The 16,563-nt window shown below is 36.1% G+C and overlaps 1 protein-coding gene across 3 annotated transcripts in view; it reads right to left on the reverse strand.

Moving 5' to 3' along the window:
• Positions 1-5,506: 5,506 nt before the first annotated feature.
• The window catches only part of LOC140148056 (uncharacterized), a 36,467-nt gene continuing 25,410 nt past the window's right edge, over positions 5,507-16,563 (reverse strand). For 2 of the 3 annotated variants that reach the window (XM_072169903.1, XM_072169904.1), the window contains exons 6-7: positions 15,023-15,202; positions 5,508-13,984 (exon numbers count right to left, since the gene is read on the reverse strand). In XM_072169903.1, the coding sequence (XP_072026004.1) occupies positions 13,569-13,984; positions 15,023-15,202 (596 nt within the window). In that variant the 3' untranslated portion in view covers positions 5,508-13,568. Of the gene's footprint in view, positions 13,985-15,022; positions 15,203-16,563 lie in introns of all 3 variants that reach the window. The other variant, XM_072169902.1, reaches the window with a different exon arrangement.

A 16,563-nucleotide genomic window follows, 5' to 3' on the forward strand; every position in this document is an offset into this window, starting at 1 on the left:
ATCAATTGAAAATTTTGACCTTTCATATTGAAGATATGGATTTTTTTTCCCAAAAAGACCTAATTTTGTTTGTGTTTTGGGAAAAAATTCATATCTTCAATACTGAAAGGTCAAAATTTTCAATTGATCGTCGGCTTTTCATCCCACCTACATACACTTTAAGTATAAATCATCAGATTTATAAAGTTTACTTTGAGTACTGTTAAATATAAAAATATCAATTTTAATTATTTGCCATAAAATGTGTATTACATTGCGAATTTCAAAAAATCAAAATTATTTGATATCAGAAGGACATTCTTCGTATTCAGAATGCAATTCGATATGTCTGATGTGCTCTAATGTCCCACAATAAATACTGTCCAAACGTTCATACCCCAGCCCTTAAACGCAATAACCGATCAACTTCAAACTTGATATGGTGATATTCTCAAGTTATAATTTGGTTCACCTCAAGTTTGGTAGTGACGTCAATGCTTCTTCGCGGTTGCGCTGCAAACTGACCAACAAAATGTTCATGTACGCATGCGTGCACACTTAGGGCGTTTAACTTTACGCGCACGATTTGATACTGCCGCATGAGAAATACGCACATACGTCACTACCAAACTTGAGATGAACCAAATTATAGTCAGTGGCTGTGGTTTAGCTTGTAAGCGCTGAATTTCATTAGTTCCTGCATGTTGTCTATCACACGGTACAGGATGTGGTCCGCGTTGTTATGCAACACGCTCGTCGAGGTGCGCAATAGCTGCACGTAAGTAGCACATTGTAAGCGTAGTGCGTAATACACCACTCAGTATGTGCAACTGAATTTGTAAAAGGGGCATTTTCATGATGATCGCAAGTTTTGTAACATATTTTTTGTCACGTATGTCAATGTATTGCGACTGATGGATTGTACGTTCTGCTTGAAACAGGTGGAAATGATAAACCTGTATCAAACTAATACGGGGCGTTTCTGAAAGCTATAGTTATGCCTCCACTGCGAGACATACTCTTTTTGCATTGTCCGTACTTCAGTTCTTCCGTCGGCCCGGATGCAGTATCTCAGGCATGGATGGGCGGATTGACATTAGATTTGCAGGACAGGTGGAGTGTGGACCATGGTCAAAAACTCTGGCTACTTTTTTGGGCGGGGTTCAAGGTCATATACTGAGGTCAAAGGTCATTTGAGGTCAACTTGTAAATGTGGTCTCATATGAACAGTTGAAATTCTATTGCAACCAAACTTGGGTCATAGCTGCACTATGGGAACCATCATCTATTGGTGGTGATTAAAGGTCATATACTGAGGTCAAAGGTTATTTGAGGACTACTTGTAAAATTAAATAGCATCTTTTTTGGTTAAAATTAGGTCTCATATGAACAGTTTAAATCTTAATGCAACCAAACTTGGGTCATGGCTCACCAGTGCACTATGGGAACCATCATCTATTGGTGGTGATTAAAGGTCATATACTGAGGTCAAAGGTTATTTGAGGACTACTTGTAAAATTAAATAGCATCTTTTTTGGTTAAAATTAGGTCTCATATGAGCAGTTTAAATCTTAATGCAACCAAACTTGGGTCATAGCTGCACTATGGGAACCCTCATAAATTGGTGGTGTTCAAGGTTATTTGAGGTCAACTTGTAAAATACCATTATTTAAGACTTTTGGTCAAAATTAGGTCTTAAATATTAACAGTTTAAATCATAATGCAACGAAACTTGGGTCATAGCTGCACTATGGGAACCCTCAGCTATGAATGGTGTTCAAGGTCATATACTGAGGTAAAAGGTCATTTGAGTTCAACTTGTAAATGTGGTCTCATATGAACAGTTGAAATTCTATTGCAACCAAACTATGGGTCATAGCTGCACTATGGGAACCATCATCTATTGGTGGTGATTAAAGGTCATATACTGAGGTCAAAGGTTATTTGAGGACAACTTGTAAAATACCATGTTTTTTGGTTAAAATAAGGTCTCATATGAACAGTTTAAATCCTAATGCAACCAAACTTGGGTCGTAGCTGCACTATGGGAACCCTCATAAATTGATGGTGTTCAAGGTCATTTGAGGTCAATTGTAAAATACCATTATTTAAGACTTTTGGTCAAAATTAGGTCTTAAATATTAACAGTTTAAATCATAATGCAACCAAACTTGGGTCATAGCTGCACTATGGGAACCCTCAGCTATTAATGGTGTTCAAGGTCATATAGTGAGGTCAAAGGTCATTTGAGGTCAACTTATAAAATACCATAATTTTAGACTTTTGGCTAAAATTTGGTCTCATACGAAAACATATTAGATCCTAATGCAACCATTATTATGTTTTGATGAATCCAAGTGTGTGAAAATATTGGATCCAAAACATAATAATGATAAAAGTGAATGCTTTACGCCCAATATTTATTGGTCTCGCTATGAGTTTTAAAATATTGGACTCATAGCTCGACCAATAAATATGGGCTCAATTGATCCAATTTTATATCAAACTTGTAGCTGCATTATGGGTATGGTCAAGTATTGGTAGTATCCAAGGTCACATACGGAGGTCAAAGGTCATGTCAGATTATGTTTGTTTGCCACTCATTTTTATGACATTCAGCTATTATAATATATTTCCAAAATTAAATCCCCTAATGGGGGAGGCATCCCAATTGACGCCTTGCATCGAAAACCGTGACATTTCTAGTTTGAATACTTTGCTTTACTTGCAAGGAACTCAGAAAGACAGCAAATTATCCGTTTTAAAGCATCAAATTGACTTCAGTTGGTTATACAGCAATTCCCCAAAAATTCATAATAATAATTAATATTGACACACAAAATGGTAATTTGAGAAAATCGTTGTATTCTCTAAACAATTTAACGATTTGCAAGTAAAGCAAAGGAACCAAACTACATCTTATTATAGTGAGCCTGAGCCAGCTTATCTGTTATTTAGCATATAAGTACTACGAAATCAATTGTTATTGCAGTATAACCTTTCCGTATACGCCCACTATAAACACGCTCAGTGATACAGTGGCAACTCGTTAACACAAAGTTCATGGGGTTTGGCATTTTACTACTTGTTATCAGAACTTCCTGTTATCCAACAAGTTTATAATGTGACACATATGCTTGGGACTTGACAACATACTTGAGTTGCCACTGTATTAATCTTTGAGAAATGTCCTGTAAATGAGCTACTGCCATTTTTCAGTGGTGTGTAAAATAAATTGTATTCAGCAATAAATTAAGGACTATAATACCACAAATAGATTTATCAGGATTGTCCATTAAAATTATATTAAAATGTTCTCAGACAAATCCAAATAAAGGTGATGTTAACATACCTCAATGACGTTTTCGTTGGTAGCTGGCGTAGGTGGCACTGTCAATAACTGATCATAGATGTGCGGAAGGAAGTAGTTCATATATAGAAAAGAAGACACAGATTAATATCTGCACTTCCAATCACACCATCCCATACAACACAAACTTATCCGGACTCTCATGGACAGAAAAGATAACCACCGAGGAAAAAGACAGAGAGCTGGAGGAATCAAAAATAAAGGAAGCCCTTTCGCGTTGCGGCTACCCGGAGAATGGGCCTTTAAAATGGTTCAGGAGCCTAGTAAGCCAAAAATCAAAGACCCAATATCAAACCACCAAAAGTTGTGGCTTTGTGTGCCTCCCTTATAAGCAGGGCTTGTTGGAAAAGACTAGAAGAATGTCAAGAAACACGGCTACCAAGCGAACTTTAAACCACATAAAATGCTTAGATATCACCTGGTGCATTCCAAAGATAAGCGGGATACCAAAACAACTGCAGATTAAGCGTGTACAAATTCCCTACCTAGGTTGCCCAAAATCCTATATCAGCGAGACTTCCAGACTTTTCGGTACAAGAATGAAAGAACATCAAACTGAATCGGACCTGGCATCAGAAAAACCATATACCAGGGCCCAAGGAAAAACGGTGGAAGCTCTATAGTCCGACGGTTCTTTATTCCGACGGTTCTTTAGTCCGAAGGTTCTTTAATCAGACAGTTCTTTATTACGAAGGTTCTTTATTCCGGCGGTTCTTTATTTGAAGGTTCTATAGTCCGAATTTTAAAAAAAGGTTCCTTAATCCGAATATTAAATGAGGTTCTTTAATCCGAATTTTAAAAACGGTTCTCTAGTCCGAATATGAAAATAGGCTCTATAGTCCGAATTTAAAAAAAGGTTCTCTAGTCCGAAATTGCAAAAGCGGTTCTATAGTCCGAAACGGATACCGTGTTCTTTAGTCCGAATTGGTAAACGGGTTCTATAGTCCGAATTTTATTTTTTATCATTTGTTTCAGTGTCAAATCATCAATTGTTAAATACAAATCCGCTGAAGTTCAGCATGGTTGGTATCTCTGGAACATTTAAACAAATTTAGTCATTTAAACAAATTAGTTTACAGAATAGTTAAAGTATAGTTTTATCTTGCGATTTTGGGGGAGGGGGGAGTGCTTGGGGTGTAAAATATCCTGACTGGCTTTTAGCAGGGATGCGAGCGGGTAACATGCATGCAATTGACAGTGATGGCGGCTGGCGTCATCCCGTTTACCATAAACTCTGCTTTAGTATTATGTAGCTAGAGGGCGCAGTGTATGTTAATGTTTTAAAAATTCGGACTATAGAACCTTTTTACTAATTCGGACTAAAGAATACGCTATCCGTTTCGGACTATATAACCGTTTTGCAATTTCGGACTAGAGAACCCTTTTTTGAATTCGGATTATAGAGCCTATTTCTATATTAGGACTAAAGAACCCTTTTTAAAATTCGGACTATAGAGCCTATTTCTATATTCGGACTATAGAACCCTTTTTTAAATTCGGACTATAGATCATATTTTCATATTAGGACAAGAGAACCGTTTTTAAAATTGGACTATAGAACCTTGAAATAAAGAACCGTCTGAATAAAGAACCTCTTTTCAATATTTTTTTCGGACTAGAGAACCTCTTTTAAAATTCGGACTAGCGAATGCTATGAACACGTGTTCGGCCTAGCGAACCTTCGGACTAAAGAACTTTCGGATTATAGAACCTTCAGATTATAGAGCAGTCCCCAGAAAAACATCTGTCGCAAGCGCCCCTAAGAAATCCGCTCTCACGGACCATGTCGCTGAGGACAATCATGCGATAGGCTGGGTCGAAGCCAAAATAAGAGACATTGGAACTAACAGAAAAAGGAGACATCAAAGAATCAATATGGATAAGAAAGAGGGGCAGGATAATACTCTCAACAGGGATTGTGGGAAATACTTCCTTCCGCACATCTATGATCAGTTATTGACAGCACCACCTCGTCAGCTACCAACAGGAAGCAGCCGACGTCAAAGGTCAAAGCTGGTCATTCAATTTGAGAAAGTGCTGTGTTACAGCACGAAACGTCATTCAGGTATTTTAAACATCACCTTTATTTGGATTTGTTTGAGAACATTTTAATATAAAGGACTATAATAGTTTAATGATACTTTTCTTGGAATAAAAGCACCACGTACAAGTACATCATTTTTATTTTCTCTTTGTTTTTATTTTATTTTCATTTACTTGTTAGAAGACACAAATTGCAAATACAAAAATATTTTTCTATTATAATAATAAAAAGATTTGAAGAATCATGCAGCCATCTTGTCATATCAACTGCGAATAGAATAGGTCCAGGATTACAGGGCCCACATACCTATTTACAGCGTGCAGCCTTCCCAGCCAACCTGCAGCTTACTGTCTAGCAAGGAAAGCTGCATACTGCTATTTAGGTATGAGCCTTTAATTATTTTCCTTCTGTATTGTGTATAGAAGTACTACCCCACCATAATTTCATAATCCAGGCTCTGTCCAAGATTAATTTGAAATCAAAGAAAGTAACCAGTTTGTTCTTATACTGTCCAGCTGCAAAGTTAATAAATTACAAAATAATTTGCCAGAACTTATAATGCCACATAACTTCTGAAACTGCAGGTTACAACAAGCAAAATTGTACACTTTGGGATCCTTGGACCTAGAAAAAAAAGTTGGATGCAAAATGGGTACAGCATGGTTGTGTGCAATATGTTTATTTTATATAGATTTTTTTTTATCAGTGGCATAACCAGCAAAGTATTGAAAGTATTCAGGTCACTTTCTAAGACAAATTAATCATTCATTTTGAGGTAGTTCCATTTCTTAAGTCAGTCAACCTATTTCCCACCTTAAATAGCACCACATTGACAAAAACAATTAAAGAGAGATCAGAATTAGTGACAATAATGAGCCAATACAGATTCATACATTTATACACAATACACAAAGGGCTACAAGTTGAATATTATTATTTACAAGTCAAGGGTGTGATTCAAAGCTTGTGAAATATCATGAAGTAGTAGAAAAAAGTGTGAAAAGTGGTCTAAAATAACCCCAAAACAGGCTGAAAATCAAGAAAATTGTGTACATTTTGGCGACAAAAAATCCTAAAATCAGGAAAAATCCCAAAGAATCACACCCCTGAATCATACAGGCAACAGTTCTAATCAATACAATCAGTACATTTGTGGATTGTGACACATACACTGAAGCTTCCAGGGGTGGATCCAGGTTTTTGAAAGGGAGGCACTATTGAAAAATAAAATCGCTTCACTCACCCAAATGTTATGCAAAATATGACTCTTGGCTATTCTGAGGGGCTCCTCGGAGTGAAATTATTTTCAAACATTTGGTTAAAATCGCTATAACTTTTTTTTTTTTTTTTTTGGGGGAACCCTGGATCCACCCTTGCATGTTTCTCCTTGCAAAGTTTTTATCTGCTTCATTCAAATAGGTACTTTACCATAAACTGAACTAACGATGGTGATCTTCCATGATGCCACTGTATTAAAAAAGCTTTCATTGCGGTACAGACACAGGTACTTGACCATAAGATTAAGATGAGGACCTTCCACAATGCAATATTATTGAAATCTCAATGCAGTTTTTTAATAGCATGGCATGCAGGTAAGTCATCATCTTTTGTTTGCCATATTGTATTCCCGGATTGTATTGGTAAAGCACTTATTTTGACAGAATGCATCACAGCCACACACAGGTAATTCATCTAAGCTATGTTCATTCATTTTCAAAAGTTGCATTTTGTTGGGCATAACTGCTGGCATGAAACCAAATCATTACCAAAACAACACCAGTTATGTCAGCATGAAAACCAACCATGTGTAGAATTTGATCCAATTTATTGAAAATGCAGGCCACTGACTACCCTGTGACAAAATAATATTCTTTGTTTTTCCTATGTTTGGCTACCTTCATGTTCAAGTCATTACAACAGAATATAATTATAGTCTCTCCTACAAACACACACTCTTTCAACAAAAAGTAAACTATACTGACATGAGAACTTTTGAAACTTCATACCTTGGAAAGAAGAAGCATGTCTGAAATCTTCCATTGGTCTGCTTTTGCCAAATTTATGGTAATGTTTTCATTATTCCAGTCAAGTCACAGGATGCAACATTTTTTAGCTGGTGGCTCAATTTTTGGAGCTGCATTTCAAAAAGTTGTACATTTGTAAACATATTTTCTTAGAATGAACATTACAAAGACATTTACCAACATAATTTTCTACAATGTATATAATGCCAGTGATTACAAATGTAAAATAATTAATCAAATCAACTTCAACTAAACATAAAAAATATTATTACCATCATGGAAGCAATATTTAAAAACTTCAATCAATTGTTTGAATTTACGGTTATTAAATGTGTGTCATTTTAAATACTCAGAAATATAGCAAATTGTAGTCCATATAAAGATTAAATTTAAATATTCATAACATTAGTCGAATATCCAATAAAGGAGAGGTAAAAATACTGCCTATAAGTAGGGCCTACATATGATTTATTCATAATTCAGTGGACCTTTTACAAAGTCAAAATTCCTTCGAAAATATTAATCAAACATTCCAGTAATTGATTCAAAATTGTAGAAATAGTTGCTAGTACTGTATTGTTAATTAGTTTATTTAGAACTCATAATACCAGTGAATCGGCAAGCAAAGGCACCATCACATCACGCTTGTTGCTCATTGCGATTCTAACATGGGACATCCATCTCATTCACTGCAGTTACCTTGCTATGTGCATCTGTTAAAACACACATTAAAGAGGTGACAAGTGTTCAAATAAAACATCAATTTCATAAAACATTTTTTACTGTTTAAATTTCAGTTTTGATCATATAATATACTCTGTGGCTATTTACAAAAATATAACAAATAACAAATCAAGTGTAAATTTAGTTTTCACATGATTTCTGATACTAAACAAAATCAATGCCTGCAAAACTGCAAGTCTAAATGGCTCAGTCTGTTTCAATATTTAGGAGAAATAAAAACCAATATATTATTAATTGCTTATGTGTGTTTGCACCTACATTCCAACTGTGGATGTGTGGATATTATACACATCAAGTGTGGAGCCTTATAGCAACTGTAGAACTCCACAGTTGGAGACTATTTGAGAAATAGCTTCAAAAACAGTATCTTTATAAAACCCCTATTTTGTGATATGAACATTGAACACCACTGTATTAAAGTCTATTGTGTAGGGGTGAATGTGTGAATAATTCCACGGTTAGCATGCGTATGTGTTTACCAACAAATGAGGACACTCACATGACATTTCACATTTAAACCATAGACCACTCTGCAAAGGGGTCTCTTCGATTTGGAGGTCTGCAAACTACCACAATTGCAGGTATAATGCATTTGTGAGATACTTCCTCTATCATGCATTAAATATACCATCCGCGGTTGCTAGGTAAAATTGCATCTTCCTTATACACATACACACAAAAAAATGGCATAAAACATCCTCAGTAAGTATATTATATGCGGTTTCAGACATCCGCGTTTGCATAGTCCTAAACTGTGTCCACGTTTGGAGGCGAACACACATAATGGAACTGTGTGTGTGCGTGTAGGGGGGGGGGTGAGAAATTCCACACTTTGGGAGTATAAAAGTGGGGTGTGTATGTGAGTGGGAATGAATGTTTGATATGATCAGGCACTAAAAGTGACACAAATCACAAATCCTGAGAGCTTTTTTTCCCTATCAGCAGTTCACTGAGCAATGAACAAATTTAACCTTGGGAGTACAAATTGTATTCCTTGAATATGCTGGGACAGAGGATGGTCACACAAGTTACCATACCACAACCTAACATTGGGCTATGCTATATGAATGTATCCTTGCAACTTCCCAAGGAAGGCAAACATTAAAAGTAAATTCCCCCATGAACAAATTCCAGATGGAATTCCCTCTGCTTCCATGCAGACTTTTGAAAAATACATACCTGCTACTTTTAATGTGAGATATGAACATTTATAAATGTAGTGTTGCTGATACGACCAACATCAAAAGAACAAGTTTGCTATCTGTAGCTTGATACCAATTTTCCTGCTGCTCTTCCAGTTAGCAACCCATACACCCCTATGGAAGACATAACCCTAATCTCCCACACAGAGTATTTCAAATGGGTAACCCTATTTAAAATTTGCACTGTGTGTAAGATTAATGTCATGTCTTCCACAGGGGGTGTATGGGTTTCAACTGGAATATCCCATTCAATTGAGTTTGCTTACTGTTTACAAATCTTTGCTACACACCTAGGGTCTACATGGCGTGTGCTACACACCTTGGGTCTTCATGCTATATTACATGATGCAAAGTCATTTTCCACTATCAGACTGGTTCCTTTCTGCAGTATAGCACTCAACTTATATGTAGGAGTGGAGGCAGTGGTACAAATACGTGTTTGATTTTATGATATACTAAAATCTGAATTAAAATTACTTGTTAATTTACAGCTGAAACTGCTGAAGATACACTCTATATACAAATCCTCACAAAATATAATACACCTTTAAACATTCAAAAATTCTCTTTGGTTAGTTGTTTCAAATAAGAGGTGAAGATAAAACATGAATTGACATGCAACTTATAACACCAAACAGGTGCACTGTGCTGTATACAATTATGAAGGGTCCAATCAATTTTTTCCTGGAGGAGAGGCAGAATGGGGAAATTCCTGCCCAAAAGTTTCTGTTCCCACTCCCTTCCCTCAAAATTTAGTTTTCCCCTTTTTCCTCAAGTAACTGTGTGTGCCGCCTCTTTTCCTTTAGTGGAATTAATGTTTCTTTAAATATTCCAAACCAAAATAAAATGGTACCCCCTTCAGACTCATCCTCCCCTCAGCATAAATCTTGATTGGTCCCAAAGTAATACGAACATAAAAACTACACCATACATGAGATGGGGTAATCAACAGTGTATATGGCCAATAATACAAAACATTTGTGGCTGTTTACCCTGAAATAAAACACATAACATATAGGCTATATACACAATTTAGAACTGCAAATATATCTTATACAAACTATGTTTGAATATATGTTTCAGCATGCAAGAAAAGAAGTCTATACATATATCACAAGTTGATATGGGCAGTTACTGTGGCAAATGCAAAATAGGCGATTCTAGTTGCAATCTATACTCCCCCTATGGAACACAAGACCTTAATCTTTCACACAGGGAGTGTGAATTTCAAATTGGGTTACCTGAATAGGTGCCTGCATTTGAAATATACACTCCCTATATGGGAGATTAAGGTTATGTCTTCAAAAGGAGGTGTATGAATTCCTTTAGGAATAGCTCCATGTGACTGCAGTGTAAAATGAAGTGATCCAGATGAATGTCACACCCCCTATGGAATAGGACCAGAAATACTTGTAACATTTGATTTCAATTCATTCTTCAAAACAAATCCAGTTGAAACACATTTTCGAGATGTTTTAAAACCCAATTATTAGATGTTCTCACAGCTTGTTGCCAGTGGGTGCAATATCACCCAGCCCTCTCAGAATGAAAAATTCTCCTCTTGTGATGTCCCCCAGGACATTACTTTAGGTCCCATCACCTTATCAACAACACTTTTGAAGAGTCTTTGACAAAAAGATTTAGGTATGTTGATGATCTCACGCCTTGCATAAGTCTGTCCAGCCAACCAAACACAGCCAGATTAAATCTGATGACAAAAGATAGCCACCTCATGCTCAATCTAAGCAGGTACAAGGAGCCCCCTAGGCCCTAGTCCACTTAAACTCCACATTGCTGGGATTGAGCTTGACATGATGTCTAAGATCAAGCTAATGGGTCTGATGTCCAAACTAATCCTGGCTAGTAGTCTCAGGTTAATAACAATGCATGAACAAGCAGGTGGAGGTTTTGGTCTTCCAACTGATGATCTTGCCTGAAAAAGTATTTTAACTGGACTTGTCTTGAAACCTTAATTATATAATATTGTCCTGGTATTCCAACAAAAGTGGCATGTTTCAATATTTCAACATAAAAGTCTGAAGTTTTTGAGATATTTTCTCAAAATATCAAGAGCTATCTTAAGAACCACTGAACCAATACTAGGCTTGTTTAAACTCATTTTAATGCATTTATCATGCCAATTCCAAATATGGTCATGAAAACGTAGAATTCAAATTTGCAACTTGTCTGCAGAAGGCACTATCATTAGTGGATATTTATAGATGTTTGTTAAAATGATACAAAAGATGAGTAAAGAGTGATATAAATTGTACAATAAAAGGCAAAGTGATGCAGCCATAATAGGCACAAGAGTGTATGGTCATACTGGTAGTACAAAATTACAAAACTGTTTGTGGAATGCGTATTTTAGAGGAGTAAATGATTCTTGAGTTGGGCCAAGCCAATTTGTATACTTGGATACACAGACATGATTTGTTTGCACATATGTAACCTGTCATGTCAAAAGGAGACACTTTTGAGCAGGTTATCAATTTTAAGGTTTTTACATATCTTAAATAAAGAGATATTTAGCTCTTTTTCCTTTTGCTTTCATTTTCCCCAATGAAATTGGATATTCCCATGCCCATAAAATTGGAAATTGAGATATCGATCGGCCTTTAAAAATATTATTGACAATGTTCAGAGTAGAAATTAACTTGCAAAATGTCTCAAAAATACAAGATACCAGTTATATTCCAGTCTTAAACTATCAGACAATATTTTAAACATTAATAACATCACAAATTCGCAACAAACCCAAATTGTGAAAAAATCACCCCGGGCAGATTGTTGGCTACTTCTCCATTTACGATCCTGCCCAAAAGTGTCTCCATTTGACATGGCACATCACATATGTGGTGTGATCAAGCAAAATCAGTCTGAAGTTGGGCATAACCAACTTTTAGTTTTCTGCATGATTATATAAAACATTTGCAAAGCTACATTTTGCAGAAAACCCCACTGAAATTGAACATTTAGTTAAATTATATGAACAGTTGAAGCATTTCTTAAGCAATAGGCAACAAAAGAAATTATTTCCTTTGTCTATATCTGAAAATCAATACTTGCAACTGATTTTACTTGATCACATATAATAGACATTTTGCAACCTTGGCAATTCAAAATGTGTAGCACAAATAATTTGCTCAAGGGGAATTTTGTTCCAACTGCAACAACAACTTGCCTGGGATACACATTTGTGACATGCCATATCAAAAAGTTTATGGATCTTTGGAGTATTGAGATTTTAACTTTACTTGAAAAAAGAATAGAGACCAAGCTTATGTTGATTATAATTTCAATTTGGTCTGTGAATCCAAGTATACATTAGACTCTCACCTCCAATGGCAAAGTTCAATGACCTGTGAATCCAAGTATATGTTAGACTCATCTCCAATGGCAAAGTTCAATGGCCTGTGAATCAAGTATACATTACATTCTCATCTCCAATGGCAAAGGTCAATGACATGTGAATCAAGTATACATTAGACTTATCTCCAATGGCAAAGTTCAAGGACTTCCATTTGACATCTCAAAACTAGTGTCTGTCGCAGACAGTCATGCGACTCAAATAAACACCACTAGTGTTATAACAAGAATTGAGTGGATCTACTTCTCCACATTGGGCTATTCCAGTTGAAATCCATACACCCTCTATTGAAGACATGACCTCCCACATAGGGGGTATAGATTGCAAATGGAATCATAGGGGTGCATGGATTTCAACTGGAATAGCACATTCATTCATTTGCTGTCACAAACCTGCAGTGCATGTTGTATAAAATGCATGTGTTTTTCCACCTTGCACCCCACTTACAGAGGATAACACACTTAATGCCCAGTAGGGCCTGCAGCATATAACAGTGTATGGTTCTGCACACTTAGTACCCAGTAGGTCTAATAGCATACAACAGTATGTGGTTCTCAATCCTGATGCAGGTGCTTCATTCTGAGGCTGTTCCTTCCTTGCTGATATCAAGGTGCTACTTAGTAAATTCTGTAGACATCACCTCCAAGATGCTGTACTCAAGCATCAACACTACAACGAGTACCTCAACTTTGTACCAGTGACAATATACATTTCATATTCCTAATGCAGGGAAGCGTCTTTTATTGAACATTAACCAGCCTTTCATGTTGTTGGTGGTGTCAACAGTTATATACAATGGCATCAATATAGAGAAGACTTGTTCAATTCCCATTGATCATACTGGTGTATCATGCCTTGTTAATGGTGGGTTACTCTCTGGTGTTTCACTAGTCTCCTGTGATGTGACTACATCAGGTAATGCATTGTTTTGATTCAAAAGTATATGAAGTTGTTGTCCATTTTCAACATCATCGTTTTCATTTTCTTCTTCATCACCCTCAGGAACACTTTCCGGAATTCTAAACACTATGCCTGCATCTTCTTCTGGCTCGCTGGCTACTGCATCATAAGATGGCGGTGGACTTAATGGTTCATCTGCTGATATTCTACGATTGGATACAACAGAACTTCGTTGGGAATTCTTACCCACAAAAGAGCCTTCTCGGTAGAGAATTGCTTCAGAATAGTTTGGTGGCAGTTCAACATTACTTTGCACATTAAGTGTACTTTGGCGTCTTAAACCATTTTCATCTGTAACAGGTGTGTAAAATGAAGAAAACAAGTGAATAAATCATAAGGCAATGAAAAAAGCAAAACCCTGTTCTACGAACAAACAGACATTTCAAGTCATTAGGCATTTAGCATTTAATTTTTTGCCAACTGACCCCAAATTTCACCAAAATATGCATAATTTTTCTTACTTGCTTTGCTCATGTTTTTTAATCCATTTTTGTCTAAAAAACCAAAACCCAAAAAAAAAAAAAAAACCGAACAAAATGCAGCTTATTTTATATGCTCACAGCTAAATATAAAACAATTGAATAATAATAATAAAAAAATCCCCAAAATGTAAAACCTGGGTTGGTTAGGTATGTAGAATAGGCTTCAATTTTTCCATTAACTAACAACAAATTTGAGAGAAATGGCAAATATTGTGTTGCAGATTTAGAATATTGCATCAGCCAGAAATTGAGGTGAATATGTTGCAGGACAGTTTCTCCCAGTTTTGCATGTTAATTACTTAATTAAATTCCTGTTGAATTTGGGATAAATTCTATTCCTGATCGATCTAAGTTAAACATATCCGTGATATACTCTCAAATCAAGCAGCCTAGCTATTACTTGGTGATCCTGTCTGTTCGTCATGACTGTTATTTTATTATTTAGATTTTACAGCATAAAGCAGAAAGGAAGAACAGTAGGGCTGTTGTTTGACAAGACAGTACCCCCCAGCAAGTTGCCTGCCAGAAATTGAAACCCAAATCTCATGCTCTCCTGTAAAATGTAGTCTTCACTGCTGAAAGACTATGTTTTGTACATACATGTGTACGTTACTGCATAGCATTTACCGATCACACACACATCCCACAGCCATATTTACTCAGAGGTCATATGTCACGATCTTGGTGAACAAGAATCGGCAATTCCGTATACAATTTGTTAATTTGAAGAATTTTTGAGCCAAAATTGCTCCAATTTGGAACAAACTGCTTCATTTGGCAGACATAATTCCCTAGAGAGTAAACACTGTACTGCAAGTACCCACACATTGTACTATCAAAAGCTTACCTGGTGAATGTACACTAATAATTCTCTGTAACCGACCCTCAGGTTGCCCAGCGTCTGTTTGTCGTTTTCTTGCCATTGCTATGAGCCAACATATAGACAATAAGCAGACAGCTCCAACAAATGCCCCTATCATGATGCTTGTATGTTGTAGATCTGTGTAGTCTGGACCTCCTGTGTTGTCTGTCAATATGATGAAGAGAATATATCATACTTTAAATTTCTTGTAAATAATAGTAAAATAATGAAGCAGTGCTTGAAATAACATATGGGCCCTTTGCCCTAAATGTCCATGTAAATCAGCAGATCAGCCGAACTGCCTGCCAATGTTATTTAAGACCCAAGTCAGAAGGCAATGTAAACTGAGTTCTTGATACTATTCATTTTTTAAAACCTTCATTTCCCCATTCCCTGCTGCTAGTTGTCTCATCCTAAGTTTAGATGATTGACTCCACACAAACATGATACATATTTCACTGATTACATTAATAATTCATTTTTCATGGAACTAATTACAAACAGCTGATACTGGCAGTACACAAATATTGAATGTTTATGAGTTCAGTAGTAAAAATATTTTCATGAGGTGAAATATGGACTGTTAACGAGGCTTTGCCTAGTTGAAATGAAACTCTTCATATTTCACTTATTCAATATTTTTTTGATATAACTTACATATAAATTCCTTTTTTTAATTTTATAAATCACCAGGAAAACAAACTAAATGAAAAAATATCTAAACTAATATTGCAAGCGCTATATGCTGGCGTTTCTCAGCATTGCCATGGTAGTTGCGCGTGAGAGCAATGAACAATGGACTATTACACTTGCGCAGAGTGCAATAGTGATTTTGCTAAAAATATAAGAAATCAAATTACAAAAATCTTTGTACGAGTTATATAATTTTAAATAATAAAGAAAGAGGCAGCCTATATGCTTCACCCTAGCAGGGCGTAAGACTATGCGAGACACAAATTAATATATATGACCATCCACCACAACTGAGCCCGGAAGTCGCCAGTGCCACTATTGAGATATGCTCCATTGAACTTAACAATAAACAATAGGAAACAAAGGATTTATTGACTGTTTTATTGATTTTTCACTACTTAAATGTCAAGTACTATAGACATGATATACATGATACATCATTTTAAAGCTAATTTCAAGCAGAATATTTTGGTTGAATATCTCAAAAATGATGATTGGCGACTTCAGGGCTCAGTAACGTTGTGCTGGATGGTCACATATGTGTGGATATGAAATAAACGATGCAAGCCAGAGAAATTAAGCCTGGTAATCCAGCGACCAGGGTTCAAATCAATCCCCGCTGAGTCCTGAATTTTTCTCTCTCCAAATTTTCATATGTCAGTTTGCTCAAGCCCCCAACACACTAGTTAATATAATTTGTAATATTGCCAATATTTTCCAACCACATTACAATCCACACCTTTCAATTTTGTAATAACCAACCCCATGCTTACAATAAAATAATGTCATCTTAAAATGAGTAGTTAGTGTTAAACATTCAAGCAAAGGTGCAA

The sequence above is a fragment of the Amphiura filiformis genome, chromosome 3, assembly GCF_039555335.1.
Source record: "Amphiura filiformis chromosome 3, Afil_fr2py, whole genome shotgun sequence".
Classification (NCBI taxonomy): domain Eukaryota; kingdom Metazoa; phylum Echinodermata; class Ophiuroidea; order Amphilepidida; family Amphiuridae; genus Amphiura; species Amphiura filiformis.